The sequence below is a fragment of the Heteronotia binoei genome, chromosome 6 (assembly GCF_032191835.1).
Source record: "Heteronotia binoei isolate CCM8104 ecotype False Entrance Well chromosome 6, APGP_CSIRO_Hbin_v1, whole genome shotgun sequence".
Lineage (NCBI taxonomy): Eukaryota > Metazoa > Chordata > Lepidosauria > Squamata > Gekkonidae > Heteronotia > Heteronotia binoei.
Genome location: NC_083228.1, coordinates 93,793,558 through 93,819,860, shown reverse-complemented (window position 1 = coordinate 93,819,860; position 26,303 = coordinate 93,793,558). Strand labels below are relative to the sequence as shown.

The 26,303-nt window shown below is 46.7% G+C and overlaps 1 protein-coding gene across 1 annotated transcript in view; it reads right to left on the bottom strand.

Annotated features, from left to right (window-relative positions):
- Positions 1–26,303, bottom strand: part of CLSTN2 (calsyntenin 2) — a 715,214-nt gene that overhangs the window by 94,678 nt on the left and 594,233 nt on the right. Inside the window, exons 6-8 of the mRNA XM_060242174.1 lie at positions 20,989–21,174; positions 7,896–8,144; positions 7,497–7,618 (exon numbers count right to left, since the gene is read on the bottom strand). Of these exons, the coding sequence (XP_060098157.1) occupies positions 7,497–7,618; positions 7,896–8,144; positions 20,989–21,174 (557 nt within the window). The remainder of the gene's footprint in view (positions 1–7,496; positions 7,619–7,895; positions 8,145–20,988; positions 21,175–26,303) is intronic.

The following is a 26,303-nucleotide window of genomic DNA, read 5'->3' as shown; positions in this document are numbered from 1 at the left end:
TGCATGTTTCTAAAAAATGACTAGAAGTATTTGAAGGGTGTGAAGAAGGGATCCACTCAGGGTGGGAAATTACATTTACGCTACATCTGTCATGCCAAAAATCACAGCTGAGAATTTAGTTAATTTATTATCAGTGAAAAAAGGCAATTCTCTAAGGCAGTCAGCTATCAAAGTGATTCTACAATGGCCTCAAATGGAATTGGATTCCACTATCCCCTTAAGTATCAAGTGCAGAGCAAATTTCCTACACACAGGGTTTGTTCACATTTGTATGCTACATTTATGTTAAATTAAAGATAATGGCAAAAATGACAGAGTGATTTCATTGTGTTGTAAAAATTAGCCCAAGTACTTATTCCAAATTCCTTTTTAAAAGAAGAAGAAAAAAAAACATTCTTATTTTATTTTCATAATAAATAGATGGATTGTGTTAAGAATATAAAATGACTAAAGTAAGGTTAAAATTAGCTGTTAGGCCATTCTGCATCATCATTATTTTTGAATATATAAATGCATTTAGTTCTTTAAAAGGCAACTTGAGCAATGAAACAGAATAAAGGTTTTATTAGGCTTAGCAAATTGAGAATTAAACTGATCAGATATATCGTATTGGGAAAAGCAGAAATGAAAAAGGCTACCTTTGAACAAACCTAATCTATGTGATAAAAAACACTATTGCAGGGGTGGCCAATGGTAGCTCTCCAGATGTTTTTTGCTTACAACTCCCATCAGCCCCAGCCATTGGCCATGCTGACTGGGGCTGATTGGAGTTGTAGGCAAAAAACATCTGGAGAGCTACCATTGGCCACCCCTGCATTATTCTATTCCAAAACTAGATTAAACATATAACATATGTTCATATCCCTTCTCAGTTCCATTGCTGGTGACATTATAGATGTTTCTCTCTCCAAATCTATATTTTTTTCCATCAACTATTCTAGGTAGGGTTGCCAGCCTTCAGGTGGGGCCTGGAGATCTCCCGCTTTTACAACTGATCTCCAGCTGGCAAAGATCAGCTCCCCTGGAGAAAATGGTTGATTTGAATGGTGGACTCTATGGCATTGAACTATGCTGAGGACCCTCCCCTCCCCAAACCCCATCCTTTCCCATCTCTACCCCCAAAGCCTCCAGGTATTTTCCAACACAGACTTGGCAACCCTAATTCTGAGGAAAGGATGGGAATGAATTAAAAATACAGTGCAACACGCCCACGGACTGAGGGATAAACTGTCCACTGCTCAATCCCACCCTCGCACCAGCTTCACTTTCCCCTCTAATACATAATTATCTCTTACAGCCAAGAGAATTCAGTGAGGAAAGGGTGGCTGTGAGGAAGGAACTGCGGTGAACCTTCACATTGGAGCTGAGCTGTCTCTTGTGCCATTCAGCCTCCTGCTCTGCCCTGCTTCAAGCCTTAATTGGGGAAGGTCCCAGCTTCTTGGGAAGGAGCATGAGCAAAGCCCACCAAGCCTGCAGTTCAGTTAACCCAGACCTGGAAAGTCCCTCTGTTGCCTTTGGTTATGGGTCAAGCAGCTTCCTAGGCTTCCCAACCCTCCCGCCCTGGCGGGGGACCCCAGGATTTCCAGCCTCTTCCCCCGCTCCCCCCAAAAATGGAAGTGGGGGGAGGGGGAAACGGTGCCAAGGAGCGTGGTGAGCCGCCCCCTCTTGGAGCAGGCGATGCCGCTGCGCTGCTGCCGCCTCTTCTCCGCTTCACCGTAGCTGCTCCTTCGAGATGGGCTCAGGCTGAGCCCATCTTGGAGGAGCAGCTAAGATGAAGCGAAGAAGAGGCGGCAGCAGTGCAGCGGCATCGCCCGCTCCGCCTCTGAAGTAAAATCAGAGAAGGGGAGGGTGGAGGCAGGCCAGGAGCATGGCGAGCCGTGAATCTGGGTCCTTCTAGGACCCGGACTCGTGGCTCACCATGCTTCTGGCCTGCCTCCACCCTCCCCTTCTCTGATTTCACCTCAGAGGCGGAGCGAAGCCGGTGATGCCGCTGCGCTGCTGTCTTTTCTCAGTTTCACCGTAGCTGCTCCTCCGAGGAGGAGCAGCTACGCTGAAGCGGAGAAGAGGCAGCAGCAGCGCAGCGGCGTCCCCCACTCCGCTCCGCCTCTGAGGTGAAATCAGAGAAAGGGGGGGGGGTGGAGAGAAGGAAGGCATTTAAGAAGTTGTGAGGTTTCTTTAATTGTGATGGACAGAACTCCCTTTGGAGTTCAATTGTGCTTGTCACACCCTTGCTCCTAGCTCCACCCCCAAAGTCTCCTGGCTCCACCCCCAAAGTCCCCAGATATTTCTGGAATTGGACTTGGCAACCCTACAGCTTCCCCTTCAACTCTAGTTCTATTGGCAGGTGAGGGGCTTTAGTTGGGACTCATTGCAGTCTTGTATTAATGATAATCTGATATCAAATGACATTCTGATATTCAATAACAACCAAAACAGAGGAAGAGAGAAATGATTGGTTACATGAAAGAATTACAGTAAGCAGATGCCATTGTGCTCACTGTTGTATTCTAGAAAATATGGATGGTTTAATTAGACCTTTAAATAATGAAACCTTTTTTTAAATTACACTGGCAGTGAAAATGCCTGAAAGCAGTGATTATCATGAACTATGATTGTAGCATATCTGTCTTCTGCCACACTATAATTTCAGTTTACTATATGAATTACATGATCTTGTTTTAAACCAGATTTGTTGTTTCTAAACTGCAAAAGAAACTCTCCTATGCCTTTACTGCAATCTAAAACACCACTATTTTACATCTTCATGAAAAAGAAAACCTCTAAAATTATCAGCATCACCATTACAGTATTTACATTTCTAAAAGATTCTTTGAAGCAAGATGACAAAAATAGATGAAAAAAACATTTAGTACTAAGATAAAATGGTAGATAATTTGTTAGAAAAGACATTATAAAAGAATATAATAGGATGGAGGGTTTGTCGCTACTACAGGAGCTATTTGATATCTGAAATTATTTTTTTAAATTATTGGTTGCAGGATTACCATGTAATTTATCTCTTAGTGGCTCTGGCTGTTCAGGATATGAACAAGATGTTTTCTGATTTTTTTTTTTTGGGATGTGTGCATGAAGTCTTATTAGTATGATGTTTGTGGCTGGTTTCATGCTGACTCCAGAAGAAAGAATGATCAAGTTAAATTGTCTGAGCTTCAAAAGCACTAAACAATTAAAGTTTCTTCTAGCTTAAAATTAAATAAAATTTAATTTAGAGATGAAAGCTTTTCCATATCTGATAAGACCAGTCTTGCTTTGTGCTAATGCACACATGTAGCTATATTATATTATATATTATATTATTATAGCAATGGAAAAAGTCCAGAAAAGGGCAACTAGAATGATTAAAGGGTTGGAACACTTTCCCTATGAAGAAAGGTTAAAACACTTGGGGCTCTTTAGCTTGGAGAAACGTCGACTGTGGGATGACATGATAGAGGTTTACGAGATAATGCATGGGATGGAGAAAGTAGAGAAAGAAGTAGGAATATGCAAAAAAAAATCGGTAGTACACGGATTCGGAAGTATATCGGGGAAAAAATATGGAATCCCATATATTTCTGAATTCCGTAGTCGAAATAGCTGCATATACGGTAGATGTGCGGCTATTCCCGAATATACGACCCTATTATACCCTGTGGGCCATTGTAATCAATGGCAAATGGGGTATATTTGAAGCCTCCTGGAGGGGAGGGGGTTTGAGGGAGAGCCCCCAAATTTGCAGGGGACCTGCAAGGGACTCTCCCCTACAAAACCCTAAAGTCCCAAAAAGTTTGGGTCAGGGGGTCCCTGTCTTTGAGCTCTCCAAAAGGCCTATTGCCAACAATGATGGGGAAAGCCCAATTAGCCACTTCCTCCACTATAATTGCTGTGGGGAAAATGGCTCTGGCCAGAGGGGTTTGAGGGAGAGGCCCCAAAACTGCAGGACAGCTTCAGGGGACTCCCCAGCATGAAACCCCCCTGGCCCAAAAAGACTGCACCCATCTGTGGGCACCCCAAAAGGAACACTGCTCCCAATGGTGAGAAAAAAGCAATTAGAGTCACTCCCTCACTGCAATTGTCGTGGGAAAAGTGGCTCTGGGGAGCAGGAGGTTTTGAGGAGAGCCCCTGAAGCTGCACAGCAGTCCCACACAAAACCCACACAAAACCCACAAGGCCAAAAAAAAAAGAAAAAAAAATTGGACCGGGGGTCCAATTCCTGGGGCACTCAATGCCAAACTTAACTTCACACCAGAGAATCTCTATAGGACCCAAATGCACTACATCCCTCTATCTACTCTATGAACCCTGCAGGCCTGGAACCAATATAAACCCAGTTGCCAACATCACTGCTACACAAAACAATCTGCTCAAGGTCTGCTCTGCAGACCTGGCTGCAGCAAACCCAGATGCCAGCTCTCCAGCCCTGCCCCAAACAACACGGGGAGAGCTGGCCAAGCACAACAAGCATGCTGGCTCTGGGTTTCTCACCCAGGTGCCAGCTTCTCTGCCACAGAACACACAATCTACAGATGGCAGCTCTCCAGCCCTGCCTCAAACAACATGGGGAGAGCTGGCCAAGCACAACAAGCCTTCTGGTTCTGGGTCTCTCACCCAGGTGCCAGCTCCCCCCCCCCAAAAAAAAAAAACAGAACCAGGAAAAGGGACAACAGGAGAAGGCCAAGAAACTCAACTGTTAAAAAAGTGGCCTTTTCACCAATAAGAAACCTCAGGCCAAATCAGTCAACAACACCCCCCCCCCTAAAACCAGAACCAGGAAAAGGGGGACAACAGGACAGGAGGATGCAAAACCTGCAGCAATAGAGAATAGATCCAAACAGAAGGTCAACACAAACTCAACTGTTAAAAAAGTAGCCTTTTAAACAATGAAAATTAGGCCAAACAGCCCCCCCAAGAACCAGAAGCAGAAGAGAAAAGGAACAACAGCAGCACAACACAGCAGCAACAAATCAAACACAGAATCCTTTTAAAACAGTAAAAAACGTAACTTTTAACAATACAGGAACTTTCCCAACCCCTCCCCCCAAAAAAAACCTTCACCCTAACCCCAAGAAATCCAACCAAGCCACCCAAATCAGGAAAAGTAAAAGGACATTGCACTTTTAAAACTCCTCTCACTAAAGTAAGATATGGGCAAATTGGCAAACCACCCCCACCCAGGCCTCCTCCCCCAGCAGAACCCCCTAACCCTAACCCCAAATAAGCTAGTACCCACCACCCAAATCTGGATAAGTAAAGGGACTCTGAGTCTTAAAAAGTCCTTTTACCAACTAAAATAAAAACAAGAACCTCAAGACTGTCTTACCTTAGACGTCTTCTCTACTCCAGGGAAGTCTGGTAAAGCTGAGAGAGAGCAGCAGCAGCTGAAGCCAAGGGCCAGCACAGCACAATCTCTCTCTCATACCAACACACACCAGCACAGCAGCAATGGAGGAGTCCAGCCAGGCAGACTCCTTAAAAAGGTTCTCTGCCCTTACAGAGAGCAGTTTAAAAAAATAGCACTGCTCTGTGATTGGCCAGACAACAGTGCTTACTTGGATACTCAAGTAAGCAAAAGATCAAAAGAACAACAATGTTGCTGATGGCTGGGAGTTCAGCTACACAACAGCCCTGCAAAGATGCATTTGCAATGCATTTTGCAAATGCATGCTTTGGATTGGCTGCTGGGGCTCCTCTTCCCCCTCCCCCCTCCCTGATCCCAGGGAGGCTATGGGAGAGGTGGGAAAAGGCTACCAAAGGCGGGAAAGGGAGGCAAGCAGCTCCCCTGAGGCTGCAGAAGCCCCTTTCCCGCCTTTTGCATTGAATTCCGTATACTTCCAAATATTTATACGGAAGTATACAGGGAGTCATACTCGGCTCCTGCATAATGGGCCCCAATTGGATTTGGCTGTATGCGATTCTGTATACAGCCGAATCAGGGGTGATTTGGCGGTTGATTCGGTTCGGCCGAACCGAATGCACACCTGTAGAAAGAAGCACTTTTCTCCCTCTCTCACAATACAAGAACACGTGGGCATTCAATGAAATTGCTGAACAGTCAGGTTAAAACAGATAAAAGGAAGTACTTCTTCACCCAAAGGGTGATTAACATGTGGAATTCACTGCCACAGGAGGTGGTGGTGGCTACAAGCATAAACAGCTTCAAGAGGGGGTTAGATAAAAATATGGAGCAGAGGTCCATCAGTGGCTATTAGCCACAGTGTGTATGTGTGTGTGTGTGTGTATATATATATATATATATATATATATATATATATATATATATATATATATATATATATATATATATATATATATATATATATATATATAATTATTTTTTATTGCCACTGTGTGACACAGAGTGTTGGACTGGATGGGCCATTGGCCTGATCCAACATGGCTTCTCTTATGTTCTTATGTTCCAGTGAGCTATTGCATATAGAAAGGTATAATATGAGAAGACTTCCTATACCAGCCACAGCAAAATAAAGTTTCTAGTATTGTTTTTTTTAGTTTGTACACCTCAGTTATTTACAGTGAAGGTGTCTTTTGACTGGTGTGATTTCTCTTTTTTTTGCGGGTTCAATTAGTAGACGTATTTTGCCACATTAGTGGGTAATATTTATATGCAAGTCTGTTGCCCTAAGATATTAATTTAATAGTTAACATCTGGACTTTTTTTGAACAGAAACCCACAGGAACCTAGTTCTGACTGACTTGACACCAGGAAGTGTGGCCTAATATGCAAACGAGTTCTTGCTGGGCCTTTTCTACAACCCCTTCTCAATGAAAGAGACATGTACTTCATATACGCAGCACATTCTATTTGAAGAAGAGATTGCATTTATACCCCGCCCTTCACTACCCGAAGGAGTCTCAGAGTGGCTTACGATCTCCTTTTCCTTCTCCTCCTCACAACGGACACCATGTGAGGGAGGTGGAGCTGAGAGAACTCTAACACAAACTGCTCTTGAGAAGAACAGCTCTGTGAAAACTTCTGACTGACTCAAGGTCACATCAGCAGGTGCACGTGGAGAAGTGGGAAATCAAACCTCGTTCTCCCGGACAAGAGTCTGCACACTTACTACTCGAAGCTGGCTTTCCTTACCCACATAGATTATATTTTTAGAAGAATGAGTTAAATTATATTCAAATGATTTTGCTCTTGGTACAAGTGCCTTCATGTGATGAATTCAGAGCTTCTGAGATATCATAAACAGCACTGTATGTCAATGTGTGAAGCATGGTTCTAGAAGAAAAGTATATTTTAAATTGTTGCTTATTGCGAGGCTAGAACCTAGGAACACCTGAGAACTGCAGAAGACACAGAGAAATCAAGAAATAGTCTTAGCTAACTAAATTGTATAACATTATTGATACTTGGACAACATATAATCACAACTCAAACTCTATTTGGATTAGCAGTTTTTCATGAAACCCACTAGGATGATTGGAATAAATTTTATGTAACAAGAAATAAAAGGATAATAAGTAAGTACCTGGTCAAGCTTCCAATGGAATTCTGCAGGACGGAAAGTATCCGCTTGATCAAAATCTTTACGCAACAGAAAGACAAGTCGACAATTGTGTACATAAAGCGCATAGTGATGCCGATTCATTTCTAAAAAAACCCAAAACATATTTATATACACGTATAGAAAAAATAAAAAGTATCTTAGTATGGCTGTATAAATCAGAAATCAGATTATGCATTCCAATATTTTTATTTCAATTCCAAAGTTATTTTTCTCCAAATCCATAGCAGTGGTTTAAAATTAGAAATACCTTTAGGGTGGGTGGCTCTTATGACTGAACATATAAGATTTTTAATAACAAGTTTTATTTATCCCTTTGAACTGTGAAAAAGGAAATGAAGGTATTAAATAAAGTGGATTTACCTGTTTTATCTGAATTACACAGAATAGTTTCTTTCTCTGCTCTTAATCCAGGACTTGGGCCATGTTTCATCCACATAGTAATGGTGAATTGATCAGTTAAATTCTTTGGTACAATTCCATCCGGGATTTTGGCTCCTTGCTTTCCATCAAATTTAAAAATCATGTCATTGCTGTCTATCAAAAGACCAGCTGTCCAGTTAGTTGCTGCACTGGGAGTGGGTAACAAGTCAATGGCACCTGATGATGCACCTGTCGGTGATATATAATGAACAAACTAATGAGATGCTAATGAGAAAGCTGTTCTCTTCTGCAGAATTTACTTTGACATACCTAATCCGTTTCATTTATTACTAATGCTACCTTTGTTCTCAGTTCTTCATTATTGAAGAAAACATAATACCATTACAAATATAAATAAATGAATGGCCTAAAACCAATAAGGAATAGCTTATTACTCTGTATACATAACCATATAAATTCTTTGGTGAAGGGAGACATAACTCAGTATAATAGTACAGTTTGCATATAGAAGATCCCACATATCTTAAGTAAAAGGATCTTAGGCAGCAATGCTGTGAAACATGTTGAGGGACAGCTGTTAGCTGCAAAAGACAATATTGATTAGATGGATTAGTGTTCTGTCTTAGTATAACATAGCTTCATATGTTCACATATGCTTCAAGAGTGAATTTTGAGGTCTATTGGGGGAGAAAATTCCACAGTTTGGATGATATAACAAGTAGGTCTTTTGTAAGGCTAGGGACTCCTAAAAGATGTTTACTTGAAGATCACTATAATGGTTGACTATAGTCACTTGAATATGACTATAATGGCAATCATTAAAGTATGCTAGTCCCAAGCATATGCAGCCTTAAAGTCCAATACCAGCACATTGAATTAGGCCTGGAAGCAAATGTGAAACCAGTGTAGATGGAACGAGGCTAAAGTGATACTGTCTCTATTACTAATTTCAGTCAGCATTCTTTCTGGAGCATTTTGTACTATAGTTTCCAGACTCTCTCCCAGGGCATCCCTACATACAGTGCACTGTAGTAATCTAATCCAGATTTTACCAGAGCATGTATCACAGTGGCAAAATCTGTTTTTACTTAGGAAATGCTGCAGCTGACTGACCAGACAAAGCTGGGGAAAGACACTCCTGGCTACAGCTCCACTTGCTTATCCAGCAGCGGGCTTGGGGCTAGCAGCATGCACATCTGCAAACCTATTCCTCTAGGATGTGCAACCCCATGTAGACAAGAGACACCTCAATACCTCAGTCCTTTTGCTCACCAGTAAAACCCCTGTCTTGACAGGATTAAATCTCAGTTATTAGCCCGCATCCATTCCAAAACTGTCTTCTGGTGATTCAGCTATCCTACAACCTTTCTGGAATCTACTGAAACATAAGGCTGAGCACAGAAATCATCCATGTATTTACAACAACCCATTCTAAGTCTCTGGATGTAGATTCTAAAAAGCATTGGTGGGAAGGAACATAGTTAACATTTACCTGTAACTGTTGTTCATTGAGCTGACACCTCTGCATATGTGAATATGTGAAGGCCAGCCAAGAATCTAGAAACCCACAAGGTGTCCCCCTCCCTCTTTCACACACCAATTTCATGCCACTGGGAAGAACATTAGGAAGGCTGGGAAATAAATATAGCTCACAGTGGGGCCAAAGGGAGGGATGCATGACTGCATGACTGAACAAGCTGATGAACAACAGCAACAGGTACATGCAATCATGTTTTCATCATCATGGAATCTGTGCAGTCCCACATGGAAGAATAGCAAGGTGACTTATTTATTTACTATTTATTTATTATTTGCATTTATACCCCACCCTCCCCAGTTGGGCTCAGGGCAACTAACAACAAGTAAAACAGTAAAACAACAAAGTTGAATTATTACATTAAAATGATTACAATAAAGCATTATTAAAATATGACAATATCAATTAAGATATAATTTGTGGTTCCAAGATGGTGTTAATAGCACTAGTTGTTAAAATTCTTGATGTTTAAAGAGCTTTATTTTTCTGTCTGGTTCGGAAGAAAAGTTTTTGTTGTGAGATGATGGGTACTAAGCGCTGCTGTCAGATTTTAAAATGCCTCCGGTTAGACATTAAAAGCCTGTCTAAACAGGTATGTTTTACAGGCCCTGTGGAATTGTGGTAAGTCCCACAGGGCCCTGGCCTCTTCAGGGAGGGTATTCCAGACTTACTATAGGAAGATGAGTGTGAGTTCTAATTAAATACAGACCGCAGCATTACTTTTCCAACTTCAACTTCTTAACTGTGTTAGTGTCCATGCAATAGCATTTTGTGAAAGTGGATGATGAAGACCATGTTACCATATTACAAATTGCATTGATGGAAAGTCTGTGTCTGAAGGTAGCTGAAGTCATCTGCACCTGTGTAAAAAAAGTGGTTGTAGGGGACAGCTAACTTGCATGAGTTTGTAGCAAAACTGAATATGGTCAATGATCCACTAAGAGATGGATTGTGATGAGAGTTTCTGGCCCATCTTGGATTTTTTTTAATTTATTAGATTCAGAATAAGTGATTAATAGGTTAGATTTTTAGTCTTATTCATATAAAACATTGAGGTTCTCCACATGTCAAGAGTGTGAAGAGAGCATCTTCAACTTCAGGATGAAGAAAAAAGGCAACCTTTTTGCCCTGTCTTATAGAGATTTAAAAAAAAATTAACAGGAGGTAGCACAGAAGCTAGTCTGAGCCAAAGAGCTGTGGTAACTATAAGAAATGATGATGATAAGAACACTTTCTGACCAGGAAATGTAAAGAGTCTCGAAGATCATGTGTACATAACACTAAAAAGAGGGTCAGTAGCTGATGGTGCACAGGAAACCTCTAGAACAGTGCTTCCCAAACTCCCCCCCCCCCTTGGCCCGGTTATTTCTACACTTCTTCTTCGTGGCCCACTAAAATTTGGGGGTGGAGCCGGGAGACAGGAAAGTACAAACATGCTTAAAACTCTTGCAATATTTTGTTTAGGAAAGGTAGGAGAACAGCAGGATTTTGCAATGCAATCTTAAAAATAAAACATCAAGAAAAAGCTCAAGGATCACACGCAGAAAACTAAAAATATATAGTGCTCTCAGCCTGGGAAAACATGAAATGTATCGGACTCAGCGCAAGCGCCGCGCGACCCGAGCCACCCTCGGGTCGCCGTGCGCAGCGCGGGAAAAGCCACTGCCAATCCTGACCAAGGGCGGGAAGTTTGACTGGCCAGGATTGGGCTGGCCAGCGAAGGGGATGTTCCGGGAGGCATGTATATATTAGCGGACCCGGCCGCGTGTTCTCAGTTGCGTGTGATGTACTAGCCAATAAAGACCTATGCCTTCACCACGTCTCGTCTCCCAGTACATTACACTGGCGACGAGGATGGGATCTAGATAGGTCCGGCCGCCCCGAGGGGAACCTGACCGGGCCGGAGACGAGGAAGGCGTGAGACCGCAGGATCGCACAGCCCGCCGCCACCATGGCGAACTCTACAGTAACGACGGGCCATCTTGCGGAATTCAACCCGGAGCACCCCGAGAGATGGGAGACCTACACAGAAAGGGTCGAGTGCTACCTGCGGGCGAACCTGATCGAAGATGACGACAGGAAGAGAGACGTCCTGCTGAGCGTCTGTGGAGAAGAAACTTTCGAGATCGCAAGAGGCCTCTCCGCTCCAGCTAAGCTGACCGAGAGGACCTACCGGGAAGTCGTGAGACTCCTCACGGGCCACTTTTCGCCCCAACCGTCCATCGTCGCCCGCCGATTCCTCTTCCACAAGAGGGACCAAAAGTCGGGGGAGACAGCGGCGGTCTACCTGGCGGCCCTGCGACAGATCGCCGGGAACTGCAATTTTGACAAAAGGGACGAAGCCCTGAGGGACCGTTTCGTCTGGGGCCTCCGAGACGAACGACTGCAGCAGAAGCTCTTCGCTAAGGAGGAGCTCACGCTACAACAAGCCTTCAACGAGGCGACGGCGTTCGAGAGGGCCACCAAGGCGTTCGGCCAGCCACGCGGCGAAGCAGTCCACCAAGGGGAAACAGAGCTGGAAGACCGAGCAGAGGAAGAAGCGTTTCAGCTCCGGAGGCCTCAGAGAACGGACACACGGGCCCCCGCGAGACAACGAGCGACGGAGAGGGCCACCGCCACCACCGGTTCCAGGTGCGCCAGCTGCGGCGACCCCCACGAGCGACGGGACTGCCCGTACCGCAACCTGGACTGCCGCAGCTGCGGAAAGACAGGCCACATCGCCCGGGCTTGCCGGGCCAAGAACAGCCGCCGCCAACCGTCAGCGCATCACGACTCCCTGGACACACACACGACGGCATCCACCAGTCTGCAGGTATTGAACTTGCCCCTCTCGGCCCCAGACAAGGTCAAAATGTCGGTCCTAATCGAGGGCGCCCCCTGCATCATGGAAGTAGACTCGGGTTCCTCCATCTCTATCATTTCGGAGGAAACCCTCAAGAAACTATGTCCCCGCCGCCGCATCCAAACGAGGCCAGCGGACTTCGTACTGAGGGACTTTCAGAAGAACCCAGTACACATCGTGGGGTGGGCCCGGGTGCATGTAGAAAGAGGGGGTTTTAGGGGGCCCCTAGACATCCTAGTGGTCAAGCGCCAACTGACCACACTTCTCGGGTTGGCGTGGTTCAATCCACTGGGGATCCAGCTGGTGGGGGTGGACCAATTGCAGGCCAGCAATTTCGACGGGGTCTGCCGGGAGTTCCCCGAGGTCTTCGACGGGTCCTTGGGGAGCTACAAGGGTCCGCCCATCACCTTACCGATAGACCCAATGGTCAGGCCCATAAGGCTTAAAGCGAGGCGCGTCCCGTTCGCCCTTAAGCCTAAAATAGAGGCAGAACTGGACCGCCTAACAGCCCAGGGCGTCCTAGAACCTGTAACGTATGCGGAATGGGAGACCCCCATAGTAACGCCAGTCAAACCCAACGGGGAGGTTAGGATCTGCGCCGACTACAAGTGCACGATCAATAAGGCGCTGCAAGACAACCCCTACCCAGTCCCGGTGGTTAGCCACGTCCTAGCAGCACTAGCCGGGGCGAGGGTTTTTGGAAAGCTGGACTTAGCACAAGCATACCAGCAACTGCCGGTCGACGCTAAGACAGCGGAGGCGCAGACGATCGTGACCCACAGGGGCGCGTTCAGGGTTAAACGGCTGCAGTTCGGGGTCAGTGTAGCTCCGGGGATATTCCAGAGCATAATGGACTCTCTCTTGAAAGGGATCCCCGGAGTTCAACCCTTCTTTGACGACGTTTTAATCGCCGCCCCCACCGAAGGAGAGTTCAGCTGCCGCCTGCGAGAGGTCCTCAGACGGTTCCAAGCGGCGGGGCTGCGAGTCAAAAAGGAGAAATGTTTGTTGGGTGTTCCGCGAGTGGAGTTCCTGGGGTTCGCCGTGGACGCGGCTGGAATTCACCCGACGGCGGACAAGACCCGGGCCATAGTCCAGGCCCCTGCCCCCAAATGCAAGGCAGAACTACAGAGTTTTTTAGGATTATTGAACTTTTATCATGCATTCCTGCCACACAAAGCCGCCGTGGCGGAACCGTTGCACCGCTTGTTAGATAAACAGGCCCCGTGGGTCTGGGGTAAACGCCAAGCCGCGGCGTTCCAGGCAGTGAAAGACCTCTTGGTCTCTAACGCGGTACTTCATCACTACGATGAAAACCTACCCCTGATCCTGGCTTGCGACGCCTCCCCCTACGGAGTAGGAGCGGTCTTAGGGCACCAACTCCCGGACGGGAGAGAGGCGCCGATCGCTTACTACTCCCGGACTCTGTCCCCTGCCGAGCGGAACTACGCCCAGATCGATAAGGAGGCCCTGGCGATCGTGGCGGGGGTGCAAAAGTTCAATGACTACCTCTACGGTAGGCGTTTCACCATCGCCACTGACCACAAGCCGCTCCTCGGCCTCCTAGCCCCCGATCGTCAGACCCCCCAGATTCTGTCTCAGAGGGTTTTAAGGTGGAACCAGTTCCTGAATTCATACACTTACGCTCTGATACACCGCCCCGGTAAAGCAATGGGTCACGCAGATGCCCTCAGCCGCCTGCCGCTACCCACAACGGACCCAGATCCCGCCCCGGCACACGGGGTGATGCTCATTGAGTCGCTCCCCGAGCGCCCACTGCACGCGGACGAGGTGGCTCGGGCGACTGGGAGAGACCGCATCCTCGCACGGGTCAGGGACTGGGTGGGAAGGGGGTGGCCCTCGGGCAAGGTGGAAGAAGCATTTCGGCCGTTCGCGTCCAGGAAGGACGAGCTATCGACACACAAGGGGTGCATACTCTGGGGGAGCCGGGTGGTGGTGCCCCCCCCCCTGCGCAGACAGGTACTGGAGGATCTCCACGAGACCCACCCGGGCATCGTGAGAATGAAAGCCCTGGCCCGGAGCTACGTGTGGTGGCCGGGCATGGATGAGGAAATAGAGGGGTGGGTAAGAAGGTGCCAACCATGCCAGGAGTCCAGACCCAATCCGCCGTCCGCCCCGGTCCACAGGTGGGAGTCGAACGGGCGGCCGTGGTCCCGCCTCCATGTGGATTTCGCGGGGCCGTATCAGGGCCAGATCTTCTTTATACTTGTGGACGCATATACAAAATGGCTAGAGGTAATCCCGGTGGCCTCGACCTCCACCGCAGCAGCAGTCAGGGCGCTCAGAAGGGTCCTCTGCACACACGGGATCCCTGACACCCTGGTGACGGACAACGGCACGGCATTCACCTCCCGGGAATTCCGGGAGTTCACCGACCGGTACCTCATAAGGCACATAAGGTCCGCCCCATTCCATCCAGCCACCAACGGCCAGGCGGAGCGCATGGTGCGGACCACCAAAGAGGCCCTTGGCCGTATAGTACATGGGGATTGGGACCACCGCCTCTCAGCATTCCTGTTCCACAACAGGATCACCCCAAACCCTGTAACCGGTTTCAGCCCCGCAGAACTGCTCATGGGGAGGAAACTGACCACTCGTCTTGATAGGCTACACCCGGACCGGGCGCCGGATGTCCGCGGGTCCCCCGAGGTCCGGGAAGCAGTGAGAGGATTCTTTCCGGGCGACCCAGTGTATGCGAAAAACTTCGCAAGCGGCCCCGAGTGGTTGGCGGGAAGGGTTCTGAGGGTAACAGGCTCCCGGTCATACGAGGTAACCACCGCCGGAGGCCAGGTGCTGAGGCGGCACATCGACCAGCTGCGCCGCCGCACCCTACCCGAGGAGGCAGAAGAGGCAGAGAGTAGGGAACCGCCAGCAACGGAACCGCCAGAAGGGGCCCCGCCAATACAGGAGCTACCCACGTACGAGGCCCCGGCAGCCGCGGGACCAGAACCGGAGCCAGCACCCGACCCGGGCCGGCAACAGCCAGAAACGGCGCCACCTACGTTGGGATCGGGCCCCACACCAACGGCAACCCCGAGGAGATCAACACGGGAACGCAGGACGCCAGCGTACCTACAGGACTATGTAGTTTAAACTAGGAGGGGAGGAGTGTAGTGTATCGGACTCAGCGCAAGCGCCGCGCGACCCGAGCCACCCTCGGGTCGCCGTGCGCAGCGCGGGAAAAGCCACTGCCAATCCTGACCAAGGGCGGGAAGTTTGACTGGCCAGGATTGGGCTGGCCAGCGAAGGGGATGTTCCGGGAGGCATGTATATATTAGCGGACCCGGCCGCGTGTTCTCAGTTGCGTGTGATGTACTAGCCAATAAAGACCTATGCCTTCACCACGTCTCGTCTCCCAGTACATTACACTCCCCACCAACCCAGGTCTACTCAGATTAGCAGTGGGAAATAAAGCTTCTCTCTGGCCAGCGTCTTTTCCCTTTTATTGCCCCACACCTCCATCCCATGTGCTTTTCCCCTTCCCCATTCACCCCTCTGCCTGTCTCTCAGCCTTCCCTCCATCCTGCTGCTGCATCCCTCTCCCCCTCGGCCTTTGCCCCACTCCTGGGTTAGCCCTCCTCCTGCTATCCTTCCGCTTCACTCCCACCGGGTGCAGGCTGCTGGGGATGTCAGGGCTGCTGCTTCAGCCACTTGGGCCTGGATGTCGCTCCTTCCCCTGCCATCGCAGAGACCATCAGGGCTAGCTGAAGCTCTCTCAGCGGTGCTGTCACTGGACGCTGCCAAGCCCAGCCAGGGAGGCTGCGCTGGGAGGACGTGTTGGGTGGGACTGCCCCCACTGCTGCTCCTTGTTGCTGCACTGGGGTCCCACTGGACAAACACCATCCCCATCCCTCGCTGTTGGTGGCAAGCCCAGTGGGAGCCCAACACAGCAATGAGGAGAAGCAATGGGGGTGGTCCCACTCAACACGTCCTCCCAGTGCAGCCTCCCTGGCTGGACTCAGCAGTGCCTGATGACGGTGCTGCCGGGAGAGCTGTGGCCAGCCCTGATGGTCTCTGCAATGGTGTGGGGAGGGGAGAAGTGACACCCAGGCCCGAGCAGCTGAAGCAGCAGCAGCCCCAATGTCACCAGCAGCCTGTGCCTGGCCAGAGCAAAGCGGAAGGATAGCAGGAGAAGGGCCAGCCCAGTGGTGGGGCAAAGGCCGAGGGGGAGAGGGATGCAGCAGCAGGAGGGAGGGAAGGCATGGGCAGTGTGGCTTTCTCTATGGGAGGCATCCATGGCCTGGTATAGAGGCGTCTATGGTCCAGTACCAGGTCGGGACTTGGTAAATGGAAACGTTGCTCTAGAAAATTAGTCATTTGCAGCAGTTGCTCATGCTCACCATACAGGCAGAAATTCTCACTAGGGGAAAATGCGGAAAGTTCAACTGTCTGGTGATAGTACCAATACCCCGTCCAATTCTGACTTAGTGTAGTAGGTGAGAACATAATAATGGTACAGATCTGGATAAACAGTCTGGTCTGATTATGTAGCAGGTGGAAGGTCACGGTCACAGTTCAAGGAAACTGATGGAGGTTGTCTGCCAGTTCCTTGACTCTAGCATCCATAAAGAATGAGGCAGCATAGCCAGACCAGGATTGTGATAGGATGAAGATCTGGCAGAGACTGACCAAGAGAGAGATCTTGGGGTCATGGTAGATAACTCACTGAAAATGACAAGACAGTGTGCGTTTGCAATAAAAAAGGCCAACGTCATGCTGGGAATTATTAGGAAGGGAAATGAAAACAAATCAGCCAATATCATAATGCCCCTGTATAAATCGATGGTGCAGTCTCATTTGGAGTACTGTGTGCAGTTCTGGTCGCCGCACCTCAAAAAGGATATTATAGCATTGGAGAAAGTCCAGAAAAGGGCAACTAGAATGATTAAAGGGCTGGAACACTTTCCCTATGAAGAAAGGTTGAAATGCTTGGGACTCTTTAGCTTGGAGAAACGTCGACTGCGGGGTGACATGATAGAGGTTTACAAGATAATGCATGGGATGGAGAAAGTAGAGAAAGAAGTACTTTTCTCCCTTTCTCACAATACAAGAACTTGTGGGCATTCGATGAAATTGCTGAACAGACAGGTTAAAACAGATAAAGGGAAGTATTTCTTCACCCAAAGGGTGATTAACATGTGGAATTCACTGCCACAGGAGGTGGTGGCGGCCACAAGCATAGCCACCATCAAGAGGGGGTTAGATAAAAATATGGAGCAGAGGTTCATCAGTGGCTATTAGCCACAGTGTGTTTTTTTTGGCCACTGTGTGACACAGAGTGTTGGACTGGATGGGCCATTGGCCTGATCTAACATGGCTTCTCTTATGTTCTTACGTTCTTATGAATGCATGGATGAATTTTATTTTATTTTATTTTATTTATTTGATTCAATTTCTATCCCGCCCTCCCAATGAATGGGCTCAGAATGGGACCCAGAGAGTGAGTCAAAAGTTGATTGTTTGAATGATTTGGGACCAAGATGGCTCTGGAACTGTAGCCATGGTAGCAAATTCAAACCTTTCCTCAGACATGGGGAGGATGGATCCTGGAAATATCTTTAGTATCAGGATTACCACAGAGACCAGTTCCAAGGCCAGCTGCTCTGATGCCATCTTTTGGGTTTGAGAGAATGCTGAAGTCAAAGATTTTTGCTTGGAATCACTGACACTGAATGATTGATTGATGTATTGATATATTAGTTGTTTTAATTATGTAATTTATTATTGTATTTTAATTCTTGAATTTTATTGTTAGAATTTTTATGTTGTGAGCCACCCTGAGCCCGCTTTGGTGGGGTAGGGCGGGATATAAATCAAATAAAATGAAATGAAAATGAAAATGGTGCTATGTTTGCATTTAGACTTCTTAGGGAACAGTTCAGATGAGTTGTGTGTTGGCAGATGAGCTGTGTGCCAAGGCAGCAGGGAAAGTCACTGGCCGGATCTATTCAGCCAAGAGATTGCTGGAACCAAGGATAATCAAGCATGTTGTTTTGGGGTCTAAATGGGTGAAGGCTGATGTGTTCCTTGGAAATAGAGCCAGAAAGCACTTTTCCTCATGAGTTGTCTCACTTGGGAAGTGTATTGTTTACATATAATGTTAGGTCCAAGCCCTCCTCCTCCATCTTTTAATGGGCTATTACGTACTTATATTATGTGAACACAGGCAAACTGATCTATGGACACAATAAGCAGAAAACATTTGGTATAAGAATTAACTCAATATGGACATTTTACTTTGTGGGGCCAAGCAGCAAGCACCCTAGCTTAGCTAAAAGGCCTCCCTGCTTGTTCATGCCATTGCTGCAACTGCATTCCTCCTGCATAGGATTCCAGATCGGGTTACCCTAAGGATTCCAGATCAGGTTACCCCAAGGAGCTGCCAAGGTATGCAGAATGGCACTGCACTTATGTCCAAGGAAGATAGCATCTAAGATCAGCTCTTAACCAGAAGCCATGATGGGGAAATCTTGGTCCTGCACAAGCAGCCAGGAGGACAGAACTAAGGCAACACTCCAGATGTTTCAATGCAGATGCAAACAGAGTGGCCCAAAGCGGAACAAAGGGCTTTGCTGCCACACAAAACTAGTTCCTGCCATACCCACACATCACAAAAGAGACTGTTCCTGTCAGCCATTAAGAAGATTCTGGACACAAAGAAGTAACCCAAGGAAGTAACCATTGCCAAGGACATAACCTTGTCATGTAGCTATTCCCCATTGTGTTTGCTCTGGTGTTACAATGAGATAGCAATCTGGCTCCAAATTGACCAACTTTTTTTCTTTGTTTGGGGTAGTTTTTCAACAGGCGGGCCCATCCATGCCCGCTAATCTGAGAGCCTCCCCATCTGCTTCTTTTGGTGGCATCAGCAGTCACATGTTCTGACATCACTGCAGTGTCACAGGTCAGCTGGCCTCCTTGTCACAGACCACATGACAACCAGGGAGCAGGCCTTCTCTATAAAGGCACCCCAATGGTGGAATCAGCTACCAGAAGAGGTGCGGGCCCTATGGGATCTTAATCAGTTCTGTAGAGCTTGCAAAACTGCCCTCTTCCAACTAGCCTTTTAAGATGAACCTGGAATTAACATCAAGCCATCTTGTATATACTGCGACTGTAGCACCATTATACTGTTTTTAGATTGATGATTTTAATGTTAACTTATATATTGTATAATTTATATTGCTCTGTTTATTGATTGTATTACTTTGTTTTATTGTTATACCATGATATTTTATATCATGCGTTGTAAGCCGCCCTGAGCCTGCTTCAGCGGGAAGGGCGGGGTATAAATAAAAACTTATTATTGTTATTATATTACAACTCCCATCAGCCCCAGCCATTGGCCATTCTGGCTGGAACTGATGGGAGTTGTAGGCAAAAAAAATCTGGAGAGCTACCATTGGCCATCCCTGGTGTAGGTCCACACAGGCTGTCTGACAGCAATGAAGATCCTGTAAATTTAGGAGGAGGTATTTGTGAGTTTCCTGCATTGTTCAAGGGGTTGGACTAGATGACCCTGGAAGTCCCTTCCAATTCTATGATTCTAGGCCACAACTTCAGCACATGTTGTTGAAAGCTGCACAGGATGATAATGTCACTGGCTCAAACAGGGCTAATGACTTCAGTCATGCTACAACATAAATACTGCAAAGGCAACACAGAAGTAAATTGGGTCTGAAATTCCATTAATACGTAGTACCAAAATCTGGCCAGTCTCCAGCTCTGTTTTTCCACTTTACCTATTGTTCATTTTCACTTGAAGAAACAAAAGCAAAGAATAATAAGTTCCCTGAGATGAAATGCATATCATTTGTACCATGTGCTGTCATACTTACTTTACCTTAATGTTTAAATTCCAATGATTTCAAGTTCTAGAGTTTCTCGTAAACATGTATTTTATGAAATGTTCATAGTTAAACAATACTTTGATTACCTTTTGTTCCACAAGTGATTATTTCTCACTGAGTCAACATCCTATATTCCCCCAAAATCATATAGCTGACACTTTGAATTAAATAATAAGTGTGTGGGTGTGTGTGTGCATAGGGGATGCAAAGAATACATCCATCAGTATCATTATGCAGTTCTGGGAAAATGAACTAGCAGTAGCAACAAATACAGCATGTGATCAACCACTGTTGCAAAGCAGTCGTCAAGAACTATTGTTCCACTGTTAGATACAGCCCAACATTTAAGAATTATCTTCTATTACTTTCAACAATCCAGTTTAAAACAGATAGATTGAGAAGAGCTAGTCATAATACTTGGAAGAATTGGAGGGTTTTAGGAACACCATACATCTGAATTATTATGGTAAATTTCAGGAAATGTTGAAGTTCCTGGCAATAGTCAATACCTTGGGAAGCTTACCGGAAATGTCAGACCCTGACTTTCATTTTGTTTTTAAATGTCAAGAACTACTCAACAGGTTTGGCTAATGTCCAAATTCCATCCTCATTTCCATAATGAACTGCTAAACACCAACATTCACTAAGGCCTATCTGTAAATATCTGAAATAAGCTTATTGCTTTCTGTTATTTACTGGCATCACTCAAGAATTTACAGGTGCATTCAACAAATTATCATTTCCAATCGCAAATTCATAAATATCACTATTCAAAGACAAACTGAAAAATTCCTTGAAAAAATGAATGAAAAATCCAAATTATACCGCATAATTTTTGTAGAGATTTTTCAGAGTATGTTTCACGATCACAGCCCTTTCCAATGTAGTTGGTCTGCAGTTCAATAGTGGTCTGAATGGAAGAAACTGGTCCATCACATGTCTCCAGATGAATGCTGGGAAATAAAGGTATACTCCCAGAGCCAGGTTTATACTCAATACGCTTATTCCAATCTGAAAAGGGAGGAAAAACCATATGGTTTAGCAATCTGCAAAGTAATTTCCATAAGAGGCTATTTTTTTACATTGGTATTTTATTTCCCACATGGCCCCATATGTTGATACTTAAATCCAGAAACTGAAGCCATGAACAAATAAGACAGCTTTCTTTACAAACCTGGAAAAAAACCCAAGGTTTGCAGAAAAATCTGATATCTTTAAAAAAGAAATCATGAGTTAGCCCCCTAAATGAACACAAGCAGTGTCTACTTTAGGAAAAAATGCTCTTTCAGTGAAAGTTGTGCCTGTTGCTAGTCAATCACAATTGTATTATCAGCCTTCAAGCCTTGATTTCTGCCAGTAAAAGGGAGGACGAGTGGACAGAGCCCTTTGCAGGGCTGTTTTGATCTTTGAAGGAGGATTTACTGAGGCCAGGCATGGCAGCAACACCGGAGTGACTTGCTGTCATGTGACTCGCATGGCTAACCCATGACTGACAGCTTGCAACCTCAGCTACTCCACAAAAGCCGGTGTGGTGTAATGGTTAAAGTTTCAGGCTAGGATCTGGGAGACCTAGGTTCAATTTCCCCATGTGCATGGAAGCTTGCTGAACCTTGGACTGCTGTAAAAATAAAAGAAGGTGAGGAGAATGACATAAGTTTCTGTAGTGCAGTAGCCATGCAAAAAAGTTTTCTGATGTTAATAATGGTCAAGCTTTGGCCAGCTTTCTAAAAAAAAATTAAGTTTGTGTTTCCTTGCAGAGTTCTGCTCAGTGTCAAAGAATGTGTGTGCTTGCAGAGATAAGGAACACCTGCAAGGTCACTGTAGGAGTATACCAGCTAGATTCTCTTTCAATTAACTTGTTAGGCATTTCTGCCCAGTTCCCACCATGTGAACTTAATTATTGCTGAAACTGCAGATCATCCCTAATTGGTTACCATGAGTGTCCATCACTGGTTTTGATTGGCTTTCCAGGATGGACTTAGATCATCAATTTGGGATTTCATTGGGTTTATCTAGTTACCCCGAGAGGGTCCCTGAGGCATAAAAGTAATTATACATGTGTAACACCTTGCCTAGCCTAGCGTCTTTGTTATGCCTGAAAACCTCCTGACTTGAATTCTTGTGCAACTACCTGACTACATCTGGACAGTGGACTCTGTTTGAGGGTAATGTCTGGAAAACTATGCTGCACTAAGTTTAGCTAGATATAATTTACAATGTCTTTATTTTCTTTGGCTCACATATCAAATGCTATTGTTATGCCTATTCTTTAAATAAATTTCCTTAATTAATTTTCCTTTTGTTGTTTGCTCTTTGAAGTCACAGCAACTTTGCCAAAACTTACCCATTAACCTTGGAGTGCCTACTACCATTTTCTGTAAAATTACTTGGGGAATTCCTTGCTGCAAAAGAGTGGCTTGGTTTTCCTTATTTTGTCTCAATTAGGCAGATGTTTGATTGGGGGCCTCTGTGCTAGAGAGTAACCCAGTTTGGTGGCAGCCTAGCCTTGTTTTTTCGGGTTTGAAATACCAGGCTTTATGTTTTGTGCTACCTGCTAACAGCTCTGTCGGCAAGACTCAGCCTGAAGGCTGGCAGACCCTGTTACAGTTGCTTTAGGTTCTCATGGCTGTGAGGATAAAATGGAGGACAGGAGAATAGTGTAAACTGTTTTGGGTCCCCACTGAAGAGAAAGGTGGGGTATAAATGAAGTAAAGAAATAATAAATGTAGTTGAAGATGGGGAGCAAATAAAAAGTAGGTTGGTTAGTGGACTGGAAGGAGAGAAGGAAGCAAGGGAAAATGAAGATGGGAAGCTTCCAGGAGGAGGGAAAGAGGGAATAGCAGAGAGGGGAATATAGAGATAAGTGAGATGATGATATTAGATTTGTATCCTGCCCTTCATTCTGAATATCAGAGTCTCAGATACTAACTGCAAGTCCTTGAGGGTTCCCCACTATGCAACTGGGCTCAGCATGGCATCAGCCAGCACCATTCAGCTGGAATCAGCTCAGCAACCAACACTGAGCAACCCAGCTAGAGTTTTCACAGGGCATGGAAGGAGGGACAGCTGAAGATAGGGGGGCATTTAAAAGTAGGTTGATTGGTGGGTGAGAGAGGCTATTGGGGGCTTTCAGAGAAGAAGAAGAATTGCAGATTTATACCCTGCCCTTCTCTCTGAATCAGAGACTCAGAGTGGCTTACAATCTCCCATATCTTCTCCCCCCACAACAGACACCCTGTGAGGTGGGTGGGGCTGAGAAGGCTCTCACAGCAGCTGCCCTTTCAAGGACAACCTCTGCCAGAGCTATGGCTAGCCCAATACCATTCCAGTAGGTGCAAGTGGAGGAGTGGGGAATCAAACCCGGTTCTCCCAGATAAGAGTCCACACACTTACCCACTACACCAAACTGGTTCTCTGGAAAGAAGAAATAATTGGCTCTCTGGAAAGAAGAAATAATTGGGCGCATGGAAGGAGAGAAAGCTGAAGACAGATGGGGGCTTTCAGAGAAGGAAGGGAGAGCTTAGTATTGAACTGATCCTGTATTTACATAGTTACAGGTGTAATTACTAAAAATGATCTCATTTCCTCTCTCTCAAAATACATCTTTTCTATGTAACAATGACTTAACACTGGACTCCAACTTTGTTCTATTGCTTCAAACCAACACAGATGCCCACCTGGACCTAATGACTTAACCTATTGATGTTCAACTACTTGAAAAGCTATTAATCAGGAATTAATCACTCAAAATCAGGAAAACTTCCCACCCCACCCAAGAAATTCTTTGTATCCATATCTAGGTTATTATTAGCTCCACCTACATACTTCCTTTCTCTTCCTTTATGACAAAAATAACAGTATTAGTAATAATAATCGGGGGGAGGGGTGGGCTCCCTCTTGGGTATCCTGCCCCCCCAGGGAAAATATATGCGCAATACATAGCCTCTCCTTCCCGGTGTAGTGAACGCCGCATGGTCACTGTCCGGCTATGCCTGGCAGATGGTCACTGCAATGGCCTCTCCTGCATTACTGCATCCGTGGCAACACCTTCCCGCTGGTCCCCCCCATTTCTCACAGAGTTTGCCACGTCATGGTGCCACCGAATGTCCGGTGGTATAACCGGATGGGCAGGCTGGGCTCACCAACCTCGCCAGCCAAGAGAAGGAAAACTCTAACATCAAACCCAGGCAGATAGAGCTCGTTAATGTAACACCTACCACCTGGAGGACTCGCTGCCGGCGTCCCGGCTTACTGGGCCATGGCAGATGACCCCAAGGTGAAAGGGTGGAGCCAGTACCGCGCACACTGTGCTTCACCTAAAAATTCCTCTGCGCAGGCCTGATGGGCATATCCACATCCACAACCCACAACACACCAAGTCCTGCAGCGATGGGCAAGGGGCGAACGGCAGGTGGAAGATGCCACTGGAAGCCGCAGTCCCGATCCTGCATGTAGGTGGTTCAGGGTATTGGTCGCCTGATGCTGACCCGGAGACGAAAGCATCTTTTGGCAGCACCCTGAACGACCAAGCAGCCTTATCTAGGGACAGCACTGCTTGCTCCACACGGAGAGGGGCCTAGAAAAGGTGGCCTAAACAAAGCTCGTCTCCCCCACCCCAGTTGGCTAGCCGCGGTCAACGGGCATCCTTACTTGCGGTCAAAAAATAACAACAAAGAAAAGGCATGCACCTGCCTCACAAAGTGTGCAAAGACTTAAGCTTGCGTGTTGGAACGTCAGAACAATGCTTGACACAGTAGACAGTGGTCGCCCTGAACGACGCTCTGCTCTAGGTGCCCACGAACTTCTCAGGTTGAATATTGACATAGCAGCTCTCAGTGAGGTCCGTTTCCCTGAGGAAGGTAGTCTTCAAGAACATGGTGCTGGCTATACCCTCTACTGGTCGGGTAAGTCAAAGGCTGAGAGCCGCCTTTCTGGCGTAGGCTTCATGGTCAGGAACTCCATTGCCTCCAAACTAAAAAACCTGCCAACAGGTCACTCAGATCGCATCATGTCCATGCGCCTCCCACTTCAAAACAAGCAGCATGCAACACTCTTCAGTGTGTATGCCCCAACCTTTCAAGCAGATCCTGCAGAAAAGAACAAGTTCTATGCTGATCTACGCAACCTCGTACGGAAGACCCCTACAGAGGACAAGGTGATCATCCTTGGCGACTTCAATGCCAGAGTAGGTAAAGACTCGGAAGCCTGGAAAGGAGTACTTGGCAAACACGGCGTTGGCAACTGCAATGATAACGGGCGCCTCCTGCTAGAATTCTGCACGGAGCACCAGCTCACCATCACCAACACTATCTTTCAGCAGAAGAACAGCCTGAAGACAACCTGGATGCACCCACGGTCCAAGCACTGGCACCTTATCGACTACATTCTGGTGTGCCAGAGAGACCTTCGAGATGTCTTACACACCCGAGTAATGCCCAGTGCGGAATGTCATACGGATCATCGTCTTGTACGCTGCAATCTCCGTCTTCACTTTAAACCCACACCCAGGAGAGGAGGTATCCCTCGGAGGAAGCTTCAGGTTGGCAGCCTTCAGTCAGCCGAAGTTTAAGCTGCCTTCCAGGCAAAACTCCAGTCAAGAATTGAGGACCCCAGTTGCCCCACAGACCCTTCTCCAGAAGCACTCTGGGAACACCTAAAAACTACCATCCTGTCAATCTCTGAAGAAGTCCTCGGGTTCTCCACAAGGAAAAACAAGGACTGGTTTGACGAGAACAATCAAAAGATGCAAGAATTACTAGCGAAAAAGAGATCTGCCTACCAAGCACATCTTGCTCAGCCCTCCTGTCCCGGGAAAAAAGCAATCTTTCGCGCTGCATGTAGCAACCTCCAGCGCAAGCTTCGAGACATTCAGAACGAGTGGTGGACCAAGCTTGCAGAGAGAACCCAGCTGTGTGCAGACACTGGTGATTTAAGAGGGTTCTACGAAGCCCTGAAGGCTGTATATGGCCCATCGTATCAGGCTCAGAGTCCCTTGCGTAGTGCAGACGGCCAAGTGCTCCTCACAGACAAGGCATCCATACTGAACTGGTGGTCGGAGTATTTTCAGGCTATCTTCAGTGCCAACGGCGTAGTTCAAGATTCAGCAATCCACCTCACCCCACTTCAACCAGTGAAAACAG